The sequence below is a fragment of the Prunus mume genome, linkage group LG3 (genome assembly GCF_029339155.1).
Source record: "Prunus mume cultivar Tortuosa linkage group LG3, ASM2933915v1, whole genome shotgun sequence".
Taxonomy (NCBI): domain Eukaryota; kingdom Viridiplantae; phylum Streptophyta; class Magnoliopsida; order Rosales; family Rosaceae; genus Prunus; species Prunus mume.
Window position 1 is genome coordinate 6,963,174 of NC_142700.1, and position 17,568 is coordinate 6,980,741.

Sequence of the window (17,568 nt, forward strand, 5' to 3'; positions counted from 1 at the left end):
ATACATGTTCATGAAACAATTGAAGAGCTTGATTCAATTTGAAAGAAAACACGACAACTTACCTTGTTCACACGGTGGTGGGAGGTCGCCGGAAATTGCCTCCGCCTTAAAACCTTTGTGGGAAATCGCCTACGTTGCCGCAAATCACTCGCCAAAAATCGCCCTCACGAATTCTAAGTACCCCTCTCACCATAGCTTTGTCCTACTTATAGAACGAACCTAGCATCAAGAAACAAAACGATGCGACCTTTCGAACTCTTTCTAACATGTGTCAAGCATGCACAAGGAAGCCCAAGAGTCATCACATCCAACCTGAAGGAACACTTCAATTCTCAAACTTTTCGAGCACGAACACCACCCACGAACGGCAAACACACATTGGTCGAGTTTTCACTCACCTCTCATGCTTGAATGGCAGGTGCACATTGGTTGAGTTTTCACTCACCTCTCGTCTGAACTTCAGGTGCACATTGGTCTAGTTTTCATTCACCTATCGTGCCGAACGACAGTAGCACATTGGTCGAATCTTCACTCACCTCTCGTATCGAACGGCAGGACGCACATTGGTCGAGTTTTCATTCACATCTCGTCCCAAACGGCAAGCGTACATGTCAACCATCAAAGACACTCCCACAAGTCCCACATTGACATACACCACGATTCACCACGTTCTTCAATTGGCACGTGCTCGAGTGCCCCCTTTAACGCACTATCGATACCGATGCCAAACAACCCTCGAGCACGCGTTCGGCATGCCTGCCGACCCTACAAGACAACCTCGGACCTCCCGCCAAGGCATGTCGGGATACATGTCAACCATCAAAGACACTCCCACAAGTCCCACATCGAAACTAAGTGCCAAATGAGCACCAATACTCTTAATAAATAAGGCCTCTGGCCCCAGACACAGGGTAAGACTTCTGATTGATTTGTGCTTCCACACTGTTAATAATTTGCTCTTAGTCGCTAACTTTGGCATCGCAAGGTCTTCGACTGGCACCACACTGGTGCTTTAGACCTCACCGCCGTTTCTCTCCTCAACCTAAATCCAGCATCGCACCCTGAGGAAGGACGTCATGGACCGAAGGCCCCTCCGGTCAAAACTGTCCACATCACCTGTAAGTTAGCCCTATCTTTATCTGTTTAGTTTTAGCGCGAACATAGTCTAAGTGTGGCTTATATAAGCCAATACAAAAGATGAAGCAAAACCCCATCCTTGTATTTTAGCCATAGTGTTTCTAGGCCTCATTTAACTTATGGTGTCATACAACACATGTTCTCTTGGGCTCATTTAATTCCAATTTTGTTAGATCTTGGAAATAGTTTGGAGTTCAATACCAACGAAGTTTTGATCTTAAAATCACTCTTTGAAAACTCATGTTTCTAACAAGAATCATATTTTTTTAATTTACTTTTTTAAGTAGGATACCAAACAGGGCTTAAAGCTCCCGAAATATTAAGGCTTATTTTATGATATGCCCCCTCAAAGTGTATTTGAGTCTCACTTTGCCCTTGAAACACATTTTGTCTCACTTTACTCCTTTTTTCACACATATTTGTCTCACTTTGTCTAGATTCCGACGAGGCCAACAATTTCCAGTCAAAATATTAATTAAAAACTCAATAATATACATTATGTTTTAAATATTTAATCTTATTTAAAATTGAGTTTTTAATTTTTAATTAATATTTTGACCAGAAATTGTTGGCCTCGCTGAATCGAGGCAAAGTGACATAAATATGTGTGAAAAAAGTAAAGTGAGGCAAAATGAGTTTCAGCAAGGACAAATCAAGGAAAGTGGGCTAATATTTTTTATTAGCTTTGGGGACTCTAGTTAAAATAATAATAATAATAATATAATAACATTTAAAATATTTCAAAACCAGAAAGTAACAAATAAAATAATAAAATAACATCTTTAAAAAGAAAATCTAAAACAAACCTTTCTCCTTCTCTCAGAAATACTATGCAGCTAGAAGAAGCAATGCAAATGCAATTCAACACAAGTAATCCAAACTACAGAGGGTCAATTGTTCATGCATGTACGTGCTTCCTATTGTTTGAAAATCGCTTTTCTCTACTGTTTGAGTTACTATAAGTACTTTGGGAACCGTCCTGTACATAAAAGAAGGATAATTATCTGGTAAAAGTATATTTTTGTTAAAAAACATCGATTCTACGATGACATTAGTAGGGCTCTGTTTCCACATCATGAAACTGCTCGGCAATTCATCACCTTTGACAATTTAACATTTTGTCGTCCAAAATATCCAATAAGGCCTTGTTTTTTTATTGCCGATTCAAAGACATCGGATTAAAATCAAAGACGTGTTGGCTTCGTCTCATACAAAAGTGGTCACAGAAATGAATGGTCTTGTGTTATTCGGATGTCACATTATTTTCTGTCTCTATCTAAGAAAAATTAATTTTCTAATCCAATAGAGAGCACATCCGCTATAAACTAATAATAGTTTAGTCCTTCACTTTAATAAATTTGAGAAGAAGAAAAAGTGATAAATTGGAAAAGTCATGAGATGAGTATTTAGAATTCTAGATGAATATTTCAAACTCTAAATTAAATGGCTCAATAGTAATAATAATAATAATATTCAATGTGGATGTCACTTGTAAAAGCAGCTTCTTTTTAAAGTTTTTGAACATTTGGTGTTTGGTAAAACAGGAATAGTCTGCCTTTTTTCAAAACTGGGTCATTTTTCCCAAATGACAGCCCTTATCCCTCCTGTTCTGCACACTCTTCTTCTTCCTTCTTCTCACTGCAGGCTGGGTCCGTTCTTTTTTCAGGAGTAATCAATCTGAATTTTATGTGTTGATTCAAAAACTTTATTAAATTTCACGAGTAATCAATCTGAATTTTATTAAATCTGAATTTTATGGATGTCACTTGCTCAGAGATTTTTATTTTTATTTGTTGAGATTATTTTTAAATTTTTAACATTTTAATATATTTCTCATTTACAATTAATTATTAAGTTTTTTATTTTGTCTACTCGTGGATTATTATTATTATTATTATTATAAGTGTATAATATTATTAAGATTATATACATAAAAAACTTGTAAATGTATTGTAAATTTCTTGTATTTTTGGAAAAAAAAACATAAATAAATATGACACTGCTTTTTATACTCACAACACTTTTACAAATATAGATTATTAAACACGTACCTGCTTTATTTTGCAGCCGTTTATTCTCGCAGCACAACAGAAGCAAGTTTTTTTTTTAAACACAACAATACCAAACTAAGCCTTAGCCAACTGCATGTGGGAACTTAGAAAAGTGGCACCATCTAATCATATGCAACTTGTAAAGAAAGAAAGAAAAAATCTATGCAAGACTTCTGAAGTCAACATTGTCTTGATGCTGAAGTTGTCAATATATACATTTTCAACAGATATGTGAATAGAAAGTGGTCAGGAGTTCATGTATGCAAATCCTTCCTATTGTTTGAAAATCATTTTTCTCTACTCTCTGTTAGAATAAGTAGTTTGGGAACCATTGACAAGAACATGATCAATTTGAGGAGGATGTTGAGGCAACAATGGCCTCTTTCAGCGTCCTTTGGCTTCTTTTGCAGTCTATGCTGTCTCAGCTGCTTCTGGTTTCAAGTGTCCATGGCTCAAAATGCTACTACCGATCCATCTGAAGGTAAAGAAGATATATTTTTTGTTTTTTGGTTTTTCTTTCCTTTTGCAACATAAGTACGTTATGTGATGTGTACATATGATTGAATTGAGTGTGCAGTGGAGGCGTTGACCTCAATATTCCGGCAATGGGACATGCTAGCCCTGACCATCCGTGGAGGAGAGCCATGCATTGGATTTGCCATCAATGGAAGCGAGTTTGAAAACCAAGAGAATAATCCAGCCGTCAGTTGTGACTGTACCTATGACAAAAATACTACCTGCCACATTACCAAACTGTATGTTACCCTCCTCTCTCTCTCTCTCTCTCTCTCTCTCTCTCTCTCTCTCCATATTCTTTAGTCTTGTGTTGTTGACCGTAGCAAATCAATTAATTATCAAGTTTAGAAAACTAAGCAGAACATGCCTGATATATCAATTGTAATATTAAGTGCCTGACTGCTCAATCTTTTTTCTTTCCAGTCGAGTTCATGCTCTGAACAAACGAGGGATGTTTCCAAAAGAATTTGAAGCTTTAAGATATCTGGCCGTTTTGTATGAAGTTTTTCCAACCCCCTTCTCTGTTGTTTGGTTTATCGCAGTTAACATTTTCATATAAAAGGCACAGGTTTCTTACCGTTCAAAATTGTCACGACTATTTTTTATACTCAGAGATTAATCGCTGGTCATTGCATTTTGTTTCAATTCTTGTAGGAAACTTGATAAGAACTATTTCACCGGTCCCCTACCAGCATTCATCGGCAATATGTCTGCGTTGATAGTATTGTAAGTAGTGAAATATAGACTCCCAATTGAGTTATACCATATGGCCAAAGAAGCACATAGTACTATACATAAAATTACTCTGTTTTTATCCTGAATTATAAACGGGTGCTAATATCTTTAATTGATATTTCCATTCAGGTCAATAGCCCACAATTCATTCTCTGGGCCCATCCCGAAGGAGCTTGGAAACCTTACGGAGCTAGCTATGCTGTAAGCAACGAAACATAAGAAAACACAATTAAATTTTGTGTTTTAGACAAATGAGAAATGCTCTATTGGGACATGTTAAATATAGAACCCCCTATCATTTAATTCTGTACCTCTTCAACATGACTTGTTGCAGGTCCCTTGGATCAAATGATTTCTCCGGAACACTCCCTCCAGAACTTGGTAATTTAGTCAATCTCGGGCTATTGTGAGTGCTTCATTTAACTCATCGAATTTGAATCACATGTTGCAATGTGTAATTATTTTCTCTTCAAGGAGCAGTTTATTTGTTAATTCATTATCGATGTGCAAGGAATGCGTTTATCGTATGAAATTGGTAGTAATCAGTTTATTATTTTCACAGTTACATGGACAGCTGTGGACTCGGTGGTGAAATTCCTTCAACGTTTGCTAAGCTCATCAACATGCAAGTCTTGTAAGTTTTTTGTTTATTCAGTACTTTGAGATTTCTATTCTGGGATGAGCTTACTATGAGTCAACTTTTTGAATTTTAGCTGGGCGCAAGACAATCCTTTCTCAGGAAAGATACCTTCTTTCATTGGAAATTGGAGAAAACTAACTTCTTTGTAAGTATGGCAAACTTTTAACCTTCTGCATGGCTGAGATGGGTCTTTTATTCACAAGCATCTCAAATGTTTTTGTAGGAGATTTCAAGGGAACTCTTTTGAAGGCCCAATACCAACTAGTTTTTCTCAACTGACTTCATTGGAATCTCTGTAAGGGCAAATGCTTAATACATTTTAAACTCTCTCTCTCTCTCTCTCTCTCTCTCTCTCTCCATGTACTGGGCATCACTTATGTTTGTGTATGATAATGCAGGCGAATCAGTGATATATCTAATGTGAGCTCGTCTCTTGATTTCATAAAAAATTTGAAGAACTTGACTGATTTGTAAGTTAACACCTCGTTCATTCACGCACTGTGATCAAACTTCGTTTTCCTTTTCAAATTGAAAATCTTACTCCATTTACTTGTCCACTAATTTTTTTCGGTGGTGTAACAGAGTTCTACGGAATACATTAATCAATGGTAGCATCCCTACTGAGTTTGGAGAATATCAACGTTTACAGATACTGTACGTTCCAGTAGATATATAAGCTTGAATCCCAAAGATACCGATTAATTTTCTTATCATTCTAATTGTTCCTCTAACTTATCACTCATGTTGCAGGGATCTGGGTTTCAACAATTTAACAGGCGAACTCCCAAGTTCTTTGTTCAACATGAGTTCTCTTAAATATTTGTAATAAGGCCTGCCTTCATTATTCCTCTTTTCTATAGTTATGCCATTGAATTTCCTGCTCAGAAACATAGTCGTTCATCTTACCTTTTTCTTTTTTTTCTTTTTTTTTTTTTTTTTTTTTTTTCTGGGTGCCTCCTATAATTGATATGGCCAGATTTCTTGGAAACAATAGTTTGTCTGGACCTCTTCCAAGCCAAAAGAGCAATCAACTTCAGACTATGTAAGTCCTAATGTCATAAAAGTATGCTATATGTACTGGCAATGAAACCAGTACTCTGTGTGTGCGCATTCTGGCAGCTTTTTTCTTACTTAAATTCCTTCGAACTTCCATGCATTTTTGTGCCTTCTCATTCTGTATTGTTATGTGCAGAGATTTGTCTTACAACTATTTCTCAGGAAGCTTTCCCCCATGGGTAACCACAATATTGCAACTGTACGTCTCCTTTTTATCTTCCACCTTCATTTTTATGGTCCAAATCACCTTCATTGTGCATATATAATACCACATGAATGAAATTCAATAAATTAGAAGGGATGGATTTGAAGTACTGATATGTTGAGATCTTGAACACGAAATGTTCATCTTCATATGTGGATTGATTAATGATTTTATGCAGGAATTTAGTAGTCAACAACTTCACATTTGACAGTTCAAACATAACGTGAGTTGAATCGAATAACCTTTTTTTTAAACGGATAGTTCAAACATAAAGTGATTGCTATTACACTTTTGCAGTTTAATGGATTTTTCCACTACAGTTCAATGATTATAAATAATAATTGTTCTCTGTGTTTACAGTCTTCCTGGATTGAATTGCCTCCAGAGGAATTTTCCATGCAATCGAAATACCCCACTACGTAATCTTCTTCTATACTCCACTAGCATTTATTTCTTTAATGCAAGATCATGTTACAGCAATAGGCATTGGTTATCTCATTATGTATACATATTGTAGGAATGTCTTGATAAATCTAGTAAGCATATCTTGTGCTATTACATCAGTTTGAAGTTTTTTCACTAATCATAGCTTCTGCTATTACACTGAATTGTACAGATACAAACTTCTCAATCAAGTGTGGAGGACCACAAATGAGAGGAAATGATGGCATATTGTATGAGGCTGAAGACTCAGCTCTTGGCCCAGCAACATTTAATGTAACCAGTACACAGAAATGGGCTGTTAGCAATGCAGGTTTTTCTGATAATTCGAGTCAATCATTTGTAGAAACCACCCATACGCAAGTCTCCGGTGCAGATTTGACACCAGAGATTTTCGAGACTTCAAGAGTGTCCCCAGGTTCACTGAGATACTATGGCCTGGGTCTTCAGAATGGACCTTATACTGTAACATTGCAATTTGCAGAAACGGTTTTTGCTAGCCGTGATACACAAACTTCTCAAAGTCTAGGAAGGCGTGTATTTGATATCTATATTCAAGTAAGGCTGCTAATAAAGAAAAAAAAAACTTAAGCTAATTAAAGTAAAGGCAACCTCATTAGACAGAATTATTTAACTATCTCTTCATTTGCTTCCTAGGGGTACCTCAGGAGGAAGGACTTCGACATATCGAAGGAGGCAGGTGGGGTTAACAGAGCAGTTAAGAGACCCTTCAAGGTTAATGTGACAGAGAATTACCTAGATATTCATCTGTTCTGGGCTGGTAAGGGAACATGTTGCATTCCTGAACAGGGTGATTACGGCCCGCTAATATCGACTGTCCATGCTGCTTCAGGTATATAATATAATGTCAAGTTATGAAGATTTCCTTTGAATGGTTTAAATGTATTTATCTGCTGCCAATCGATTGACACTGAACAATTATTCTGTTTCATTGCTCAGATCTTACACCAACTACTCCGGGAAAGAAGAGCAGGATTGGGTTGATAGTTGGTATTGCAGTCCCTGTCGGAGTAGTGATCTTGCTATTATTATTTGCAGTTTTATATATGCGGAGAAAAACATCAGAAAAATATGACGATGAAGGTAAAAGAGCAATGAGCATATTATTAAGGGTTAATTCTGCATGCGGTTCTAGGTTCTTTCTAGTGTTGATAAGCATATTTGAGAGAAAATACTTCTGATGTGTTGTTTCGAAATTTAAACCTATGTCATACCCTCTTTTGAATATGCAGATCTTCTAGGATTAGGCCCCCGACCAAATACTTTCAGTTATGCTGAGTTGAGAGCTGCAACAGAAGATTTTAATCCTTCAAATAAGCTAGGAGAGGGAGGATATGGACCTGTTTATAAGGTGAAATCTATTTTTCATCAATATCTGCTACTTTAAAGTAATTACTTGACTTCTTACAAAAAGAAATTGAGGGAGAAGCAAAATAGATTCTTTTTACTCCCCTTTCATGTCACTGAATTGTATTTCTATTTATAGGGTACACTATCTGATGGGAGGGTAGTGGCTGTGAAGCAACTTTCAGTGGCATCTCACCAAGGGAAGAGTCAATTTGTAACTGAGATTGCTACGATATCTGCAGTCCAACATCGCAATCTAGTGAAATTGTATGGATGCTGCATTGAAGGAACCCAGCGCATTTTGGTTTATGAGCATCTTGATAACAAGAGCCTTGATCAGGCACTTTTTGGTAGGTTTTATAGAAACAGAATACCCTGCAGTTTCAAGGACTCTAAAAGTTCATCTAAGTTTTTTACGCAACCATTTTGTTATAATTTTTCTCTGCTGAGGAGTGAAGTTTAAAGAAACCAGAAGAGTAATATTCGAATCATGTGAAATTAAAAACCTGCACGTTCTTTTGCTACTTTCCCTTCCATTTTGCAAAAAAACAGAATACTCTGCAGTTTAAAGTACTCTAAGGTTACATCCAATTTTTTTTTCTTTTTCTCTTCTACTTGTTATTAGTTGTTAACATGCATTGGTTCTTCTCCATGTAATGTTTCAGGAAGAAATGACTTGCACCTTGACTGGCCTACCCGCTTCAATATATTGTTGGGAACAGCAAGAGGACTTGCTTACCTTCATGAGGAGTCAAGGCCCAGGATTGTACATCGAGATGTCAAAGCCAGTAATATTTTGCTCGATGCAAAACTCTCCCCAAAAATATCAGATTTTGGATTGGCAAAGCTTTATGATGATGAAAAAACCCACATTAGCACCCGGGTTGCAGGGACAATGTAAGCCTCCGTTTAAGTTATACATTGTCAATCGTGACAAGGGTGTAAAAGCAACATTTTTAGTAACCATTTCATGATCTTGTAGAGGTTATTTGGCACCGGAGTATGCAATGCGTGGACATCTGACAGAAAAGGCTGATGTTTTCGGTTTTGGGGTTGTTGCTTTGGAGATCATCAGCGGGAGACCAAATTCTGACAACAATTTGGATCTTGAGAAGATTTATCTTCTTGAATGGGTAGGGAAACTTAGCCTAGCTACTTTAATTTTAGCATTGCTGTGAAAACTTCTTTATTTTTTTTCCTTTTTGACCATGCCATGATGTTTGTTTTCAGGCATGGACTCTATATGAAAAGGACCAGAGTCTGGGGCTGGTGGATCCGAGATTGACAGAGTTTGATGAAAATGACGCAACTAGATTGATAAAAGCAGCTCTCCTCTGCACTCAGGCTTCACCAATGATGAGGCCATCGATGTCACGTGTGGTGGCAATGCTTTCTGGAGATATTGAAGCAAGCACTGTTATGTCAAAGCCAAGTTATTTGACAGATTGGGATTTCAAAGATGTAACCACAAGTAGCTTTTTGGTGGATGGTGATACCTCATCAACTGAGACAACCCTATCAACCATGTCATCTTCATGTTAAGCATTCACAGCAGGTTGGGATGTATAAATTCCTTTGTACTTTTAAATTCCATCATTTGCTTTATTATTACTTAGCATATGTCTACATGGTGTTACAAAAATCACAAAAATCATAACATATGACATGTCACGGTGTTACTGTTACATCGAATAATTTCTTCTTATATTGGTATTTTTATGTTTGTTGATTTGGATTATGAGATTGGGCTGTATGTTCTAATTTTCTGGCCCAACCCAAGTTTTTTGGGCCTCTTGTATTCCTTTAGCTTTTGGGCGTCGTTCAGTGAACACAAACCGAAATCAAACTTACATCTTTGATTTTTTTTAATTTTTTATTTTAATAATGAAAACTACATCTGGACTAACATGAATTGAACAGAGGAACATATAGTATTTGGGTTCGACTGTTCCAAATTTCACCCATTTTATCCCATGAACTATAACACTAATCGAACTTAACCCCCCAAGCTATATTTTGAGCCCATTGGGTGTGTTGGAGAAGGTGACTTTTGGAGGACCATTTGGGGGCTGATGTGTTCCCGATTTTTGGGGAATATCTATTTTTGATGGAAGATCAGTGGGTTTCTATATGCAACAATGCTGACATGTGTGGTGGTGGTGTATCCCCTCCTTTGTGGCCACTATGGTGCGGTCTCTGTCCCCTTTGAGATTGACTGTGGCTTTGTATTGTAATTTGGTTTGATTTTGCGACATGGAAGACTATTATACTATACTGTACTGGTTTTAATATCTTCCCTGTGTTTGTGGTAATTTTTTCCTTTAGTTGGCCTTTTTGACTTCTATATTCGCTGTTTGTTTCCTCCCCATTTATGGGTTTTTGAATGAACATGATTGATTACGACAAATATATATATATATATATATATATTTTTTGATCCATTTAGCACCTGAACTAATTTATATTGCCAATTTCAGACCTACCCTTAGATTTAAGTCAATTTAATCCAAATTGCTATTAAAAATGACACATGAGGCCCACGTGTAACCTAATTTGAGGGCAATTTGGTCCTTCTAACCTTCTCCCTCTCAAAACCCATCGTCCCCCTTTCCCTGAAAACTTGAAAAGCAAACTAGAAAAAGAAAATGAAGTCTGCAGCCCAAAAATATAAAATATGCAGAGAAATCAAGTTCTCCATTTGGTAACTCTATCTGTGCCAAAATACTCCGACTATTTGTGATTATTTTGTATATCAAAACCAGCTATGCTTGGTTGATGTGAAAACGGAAGAAAACTAATCCCCAATTAAACAAAACAAAGTGCCCTTTGATTTATGTTTGTTTTTGCTTTATGAAAAACTTAAAACACCCATCTCAGTAATACCAAATTCTAATAATGTTCGGAACTACAACTTTTTCGGTAGCCAAATAGATCCTTAACTTTATTTTGGATAGAATAGCTATGTAAGTTTTGAATTTTCTTTTTATTTGGGAAATGAGTTGAATTTACTCCATCTGTTTTGCAGTTTGAGCGGTTCAGCCTCAATTCGGCACTTGCAAATTCGCATTTTCTTCTTCTTTCTCTATTGTAATAAATGGGTTAAGAGGGAAAGGAAGATGGGAATTGGGAGAGAAAGGGGTTAGAAGGGACCAAATTGCCGATATAAATTAGTTCGATGCTAATTGTGAAAAGTTTTGTTCTTGGTTTACTGCAATTTGGATGAAATTGCCTTAAAACCCTATAACGCTGTGGCTATATTATTTTTAAAAAAAATCCAATTTTTTTAAGAAACATTAATAAAATCGAGTATGGCCGGTCGGTTGTACTATTTTATAAACAAAATAAAAAACATTGTATAGCCGCGCGGCTATACTATTTATATATTAAAAGCAGGACCGCTTAACGCTAGGAGCCACCTGTCAAAATAGAAACGCCGGGCAGCTATACTAGGAAAAAACTAAGTATAGCCACGAATATACTATTTTTAAGAAAATTACAAAAGAAAAACCCAATAAAGCCGACCGGCTATACTATTTTTAAAAAAATTAAAAAATCGAACACAGCTGCACGGCTATACAATTTTGAAAAAAAAAGTAAATCTAGTATAGCCGTTTGGCTATACTATTTATAAAAAAACAAAAGAAGAACAGCCCAACGAATAGGCGCCATGTGAAAATCAGTATATAGTGGTGGTCCTATTTTGAAAAAATTTAAAAAAAAGTTATCGCCTCCCAGCTATACTATATATATATATATATATATATATAAAGCAAAAGTCAGATAATGGTGAAACATTTAAAATACGAAAAAATGCCCTTGGTTAATTTAAACATTAAGAATTGAAATTATTAATTAAACAAGGATAATATGGTAAATTAGGCTTGGTTTATGAGAAAAGAAAGTGTTTAAGTAAGGAATGAGGTGTTTTGTGAGGAATTCGACTAGGGAAAGAGGAAAAAGAAAGGCAGAGTTCTTGGCAGCTGCCGAAAAACAAATTGGAGAAGAAGATGAAGCAGTGCACGAGTCAGTTTTGCAAGATAGAGAGAAAAGCTTGCTCTCTGCAGGTTGTGAGTTGTTTTTGTTGGGTAGGGAAGGCTCAATTTATAGCTGCCGGAAATCACCAATTTTCAAGAAACCCTAATGGCTTCTACTTACTTTGGCTAAGCTTTTCTTCCTTTCTCCTCCCCTTCTCTGACTTCCCTTTCTTGGCAAAGATTGCTTCTGTCTATTTTCATGAATTCAGGGGATTTGGGGCTCAACATCCTCTTTTCCGGATTGTGCAATAGGAGCTTCCACTCTTGGTTTGCTTTGTTTTCTTCTTTTCTTTCCTCTTCCTTGGCTGAATCGTGAAGGAAAAAGGTGAAAATACATGTGGTCAAGGGATGCTTGACGACATGCGGGATGGTATTCATCGGTTCTTTGGATGTCTCGGCTTGAGACTGGTTTCAGCAGCTTTGCTTAAGGAGTCTGCCATCTGCTCTTCACGTGTCCTCTGCTTTCTCCAAAAGCTGAGGTTTTTTGTGGGCTATTTTAGGATTTTTATATGGGCCAAGGTGATTTCCTAAGCAAAAGGGCTTTTACTAAACATTGGGCTTCTTAGTTTGGACTTTATTTTGGTTGGGTTGTTTTGCTTGGGTATTAGGCTACTTTTCTTTCTTGCTTACCCACATGTTTGGGCCTAAGAAACGGGCAGTCTTGAGGCTCAAGCAACCCGAGACTTTCCATTTCTCGGTCCATCAATGGGTCTCATGTTGATTTATCACCATCCATACCACAACCCACTCAAGCAAGCCCCGGGTATTTGAGTGGCTTGGGGCCCACTTAAGCTTGTGGCGTGATTAGGTGCGGAATGATAATTCCTTGCTTAGCGTGGCGTGTCGTTTGGCGTGGCATGTGTGCAAGCGCATATGATGAACTTTCGCATACCCAAATCAGGTTTCTTCTTGGTAAAGCATCACATTGGGCCGAGAATTTATTTGGGCCGAACCGTGAATATTTTAAATGGTGAAACATTTAAAATACGAAAAAATGCCCTTGGTTAATTTAAACATTAAGAATTGAAATTATTAATTAAACAAGGATAATATGGTAAATTCACTTTTTCATATTAAAAAACTTAAAAATAAAAATAAAATCAGATAATAGGTTATACTTTTATGGAACATAACTACTCGTGTTATCTTTTCTTAATTCTAAAAATAAAATAAAAAAGAAAAAAGAAAACCAATTGGCACTGGGGCTCTTGTATATTAAAAAAAAAGGACCTACTTAGCGCTAGGCGCCAAGTGTCAAAACTATAAAGTCGAGGGCTATACTATTTTTTAAAAAATTAGTGAAGAAACGGGTATAGCCGGCGACAATACTCCTTTTTTTTTAAAAAAAAAGGGGGGAAAACATAGTATAGCCACCCGACTATACTATTTTTTAAAATAAAAAACCTTTATCCTTCTCTCAGAAATACTATGCAGCTAGAAGAAGCAATACAAATGCAATTCAACAGAAGCAATCCAAACTACAGAGGGACCAGACCAGCCACTATTTAACCTCAAGCCTTGGAGTTTCAACTTCAAAACCACCTTAATTAGCTGATACTCGTAAAATATTTAAAATAGAGCCAAAGAATAGGGGTTTACAGTTTATTTTGGCAAAAAGGAAAGGGGGTTTACGGCTACTAGAGAACATAGAGCGTGAAGAAATTATTAAATTTTCATGTTGGCAAACATTAAATATTTCCCATGTTTGTTTCGATAGTAATTTTAATCCAATTTATTAATACTACCATGTTATTTGTTCCAAAAGCAGTCATAAATGTGTTTTTTTTATAGTCAAAAGAGGTGAGCTAATATTAAACAAAAAACAATCATAGGCTCGGAGACAAAGAGATTGTGGGCTAATATTTTTTGGAGTAGGATTAGCTTATAACATTTGTACTAAGTTTAGTATTTTAAAAATTTTACACCGTACTAGACCCCAGCCTAGCTTGTACATGGATCCGTTCTTATTCAGAGGGGCAAAGTGAGACTCAAATACATTTTCAGGGGGTATATAAAAAAAAAAAGCAAAATATTAATACAGAAAGAGAAAATGGAATGGGAAAGTCAATAAAAAATTAATCACAATATATCATTATATTACAAATATATATATATATATATATATATAATTAATTTGTTTAATTTTAGACATTCATTGTACTCTAATCTAATGGTTGAAAACTTGTGTCAAATAAAATAAGAATAATTATCCGGTAAAAGAATATTTTTGTTAATAAAATCGATTCTATGATGACGTTAGTAGGTGCTTAGTTTCCACATCATCAAACTGCTCGGCAATCCTTGACAATTTGACATTTTGTCGTCCAAAATATCCAATAAGGCCTTGTTTTTCTTTATTTCCGATTCAAAGACATTTGAATATTTTAAACGTATAGCCGACCGGCTATACTCTTTAGATATATTACAGACGAGCACGAAGCTTGCACTCCCAGAGTACGGAAGTTGCACTCGCAATCAAGCCATTTCGCTTCTTTATCAACTCAAGCTTCGATTTATTTTCTTCGGTTTTGCCTGCTTCGTCCTCCTGGTTCGGCAACGAAAAAAGACCCAACCCGCCTAGGCGGCCGCCTAGCTCCCGCCTAGCCGCCTAGAGCCCGCCTACCTACCGCCTAGCCGCCTAGCGACCGCCTCGCTCCCTCCTAGCAACCGCCTAGCCTCCTTGCTCCTTCCTAGCGACCGCCCAGCCGCCTAGCCGCCCGCGTAGGCCGATTTTTCGAACACTGCGATTGACTGAAAGTCTGAAACAACAATGGCCTCTTTCAGCGTCCTTTGGCTTCTTTTCCAGTCTATGCTTTCTCAGCTGCTTCTGGAGTTTGACTCATGGTTGCAGATATTGACGATGCAGAGGTAGGCAGATAATTATATATATATATATATATATATATTTTGCTCTTGCTTTTCTTGAGTTTGAATCGTGGTTGCCCATTTTTCTCAAGTTGATGAATAGAAGGTAGATGCTCAAATTCCTCAATGATGATTTGAATTTAATCTACATATCAATGCTCTTGGAATATCCTTTCATGGTTATTGTGAAAATTTTTGTTCTTGGTTCATGACAATCAACCACATTTTCTATGTTTGAAAATAAAGGGTAAAAATTAATGAAAGACAATAGCAGTGATCCTGAAACTGAAAGCTACCCCCTGCCCATGATCCATCAGCTTTCTTCAAGATCACTTCCATCATAGACACTTGGTATATAGTGCTTGGTCTAGACTTATCTGTAAACTGCTGTCTTTTTATTTGGATTTGTATATGATTGTTGCTTCAATTTTTTATGTTTGGAATTTTGACATGGAAGGCATGATGCATGTGGTTTGTAGGTTATTGGGTACCTTAACATCAAGCAGGCGGTGCTGTTCAAAAGAATGATTTGGGAAGCAATGAACAAGGACTATGATAAGGTAATGCCTTTGGAAATCCATAAATTTTATCATATATGTGTTCACAAGGATTTAGTGCAATGCTAGGGGTTTTCTTAGTTTCTGTTTGTTCCATGTTTTCTTTTTATTTGTTGTCTATATTTTTGGCTTTTGAGTCTTTAGATTGAAAATCATTGAGATTAAGTAGTTAATCATGATTATCAGCCCCTGCGTTATTTGCCTCTTCATTCTCCTTAGCTCTGTGATTGTGCGGGAATTCTTCACTTTTAAAACTGACCTCTTTTCTTGTATTTGAGTTTATGTTTGCTGCATGTCATATGTGCGTTGTGATCTGAAGCATAGGCTTGGAAGTCTCATCCAGCTTAGAGTTCTTGCCCAGTTCTGAGCTGTTATTGGAGTCACACACTGCATAACTGTGTTGAAAGTTTTCACTTCAATCTTATTTGCATTTGACTTATCTTTTGTTCTTTCGACTATCTGTGTATGTTTTACTGCTAGCATTGAGTCTTATGTATTGATCTCTATATGCAACTATAAAATTGGCAGGAAAAGAGTAGAAAACGAGCTAGAATGGCCAAGAAAGCTACTCGTGCTAAAAAGCTAGAAAAGGCTGTCAAAGTTCTACTGTGATGGATACGAAGAATGTAAGTTAATAAACTGGTTTATGGAATTTTTGGTGCTTAAATTTTCCTGCAATGTTGATTGTCCTACGTATAATTTATTTAACAGATACTAATGTGACATTTTGTTCTTGCAGAGGCTGAGTTCAAAAATCAACTATGATGCTTTGGATAAATTAAATGGAGAGCTTGTAAGCAAGTTTTATATGTCTTGTTTTAAAATCAATTTTGCTTTTTTTTTTTTTTTTGCAAATCCCATATTATGTTCTGTCAACATCCAAGGTCTCGTTAACTGATGCACAGACTAGAAGCGACTTAAAGCCAATCAAATCTAATGGCACATTTAATTTCGATTGTCAAATGATGTTACTTTTTCAATATAGTTTTTGTTTTCTTAATGTCTGGTTAGTGGGCAGATGCCAAATTCCTGTTTAATGGAATAAAGGTATATACAGGTGTCACAAACCATGGCAAGATAGAACTTAATACGTAAAAGAATGATCAATTGTGCTGGTTGTTTACTTATTGGCAATTAAGGTTAATAGTTTTTTTTTGCCATGCAATGTAGTTCCTACCTAGATAGAAATCCTGGTAGGTTTTAGAGAATAGAGGTGTCATTCTGCCAGTAATTGCTAGAACCTTTTCTAATTTTTTTCCCCATGTGTAAAATCAGGGTTATGCACCAGGTGATATGCAACTGTCAAATGAGAAGAAGGCACAAAGTCTAATTGTGGCAATCCAGGTGATATGCAACTGTCAAATGAGAAGAACAATTTTGAAGGCCGTCAGGATGATGATTTTGAGCATGAAAGTAATGGATACAGTGAAGAGGCTGAAGCCAGACAAGGCCATGATGATGATACATATGTTGCAAATGACCAATATAATGGATGCAACTATGATGACGCATACAATTATGATGAGGAATGCGATTTTGACGAATTATGACTCAAATAAAAAATGATTCAGTTGTATCATGTTGCGATCAAAAGGTTAAGCAATTAAATCTTCTGGTTTTTGATAACTTCTTTGATTGGTATCAATCTGAGGAGAGATGCAATTGAGCGTTGCTTGCATGTCAAACTATGTGAACTATAACCATGAGCACAAATTTGTAAATTGAAACATTGAATGGTTGGTTCCAAGTTGTTCACACTTTATTTAGTGTAGAGAGAAGCACCAGTTTGACAATAATATTTCCCCGACATTGACAACACCAAAAGACTTCTCAATATTATATACAAGACTAATGAAAATTTGATAATTGATTTGTATCTCAAACTGTGAATTTATATAATTCAATTAAATTTATTCACTGTTGAAAAATCTTTACATAGGAACACAGACTGAATTATCTCGAT

The 17,568-nt window shown here is 36.3% G+C and overlaps 2 protein-coding genes across 3 annotated transcripts; both read left to right on the forward strand.

Annotated features, from left to right (window-relative positions):
- The first annotated feature begins 3,439 nt into the window (after positions 1-3,439).
- Positions 3,440-9,856, forward strand: LOC103325390 (putative LRR receptor-like serine/threonine-protein kinase At1g56140). 2 transcript variants are annotated; one of them, XM_089049208.1, is made up of 24 exons: positions 3,440-3,669; positions 3,766-3,943; positions 4,128-4,199; positions 4,359-4,430; positions 4,569-4,640; positions 4,774-4,845; positions 5,002-5,073; positions 5,153-5,224; positions 5,303-5,374; positions 5,478-5,549; positions 5,662-5,733; positions 5,830-5,901; positions 6,056-6,121; positions 6,272-6,334; positions 6,519-6,563; positions 6,701-6,759; positions 6,957-7,339; positions 7,439-7,634; positions 7,742-7,885; positions 8,035-8,153; positions 8,289-8,499; positions 8,815-9,046; positions 9,132-9,282; positions 9,380-9,856. In XM_089049208.1, the coding sequence occupies exons 1-24, from the start codon at positions 3,531-3,533 to the stop codon at positions 9,689-9,691; spliced, it is 3,018 nt and encodes a 1,005-aa protein (XP_088905334.1). In that variant the 5' UTR covers positions 3,440-3,530; the 3' UTR covers positions 9,692-9,856. The 2 variants fall into 2 exon arrangements, with proteins under 2 accessions (XP_088905334.1, XP_088905335.1); XM_089049209.1 differs by lacking the exon at positions 5,478-5,549 and having other exon boundaries at positions 3,441-3,669.
- A 6,282-nt stretch (positions 9,857-16,138) lies between these two features.
- LOC103325334 (uncharacterized) lies at positions 16,139-17,419 on the forward strand. Its single transcript, XM_089049216.1, has 3 exons — positions 16,139-16,231; positions 16,345-16,398; positions 16,881-17,419. Exons 1-3 carry the CDS (start codon positions 16,217-16,219, stop codon positions 17,169-17,171), a joined length of 360 nt encoding a protein of 119 aa, XP_088905342.1. The 5' UTR covers positions 16,139-16,216; the 3' UTR covers positions 17,172-17,419.
- The last annotated feature ends 149 nt before the right edge of the window (positions 17,420-17,568 follow it).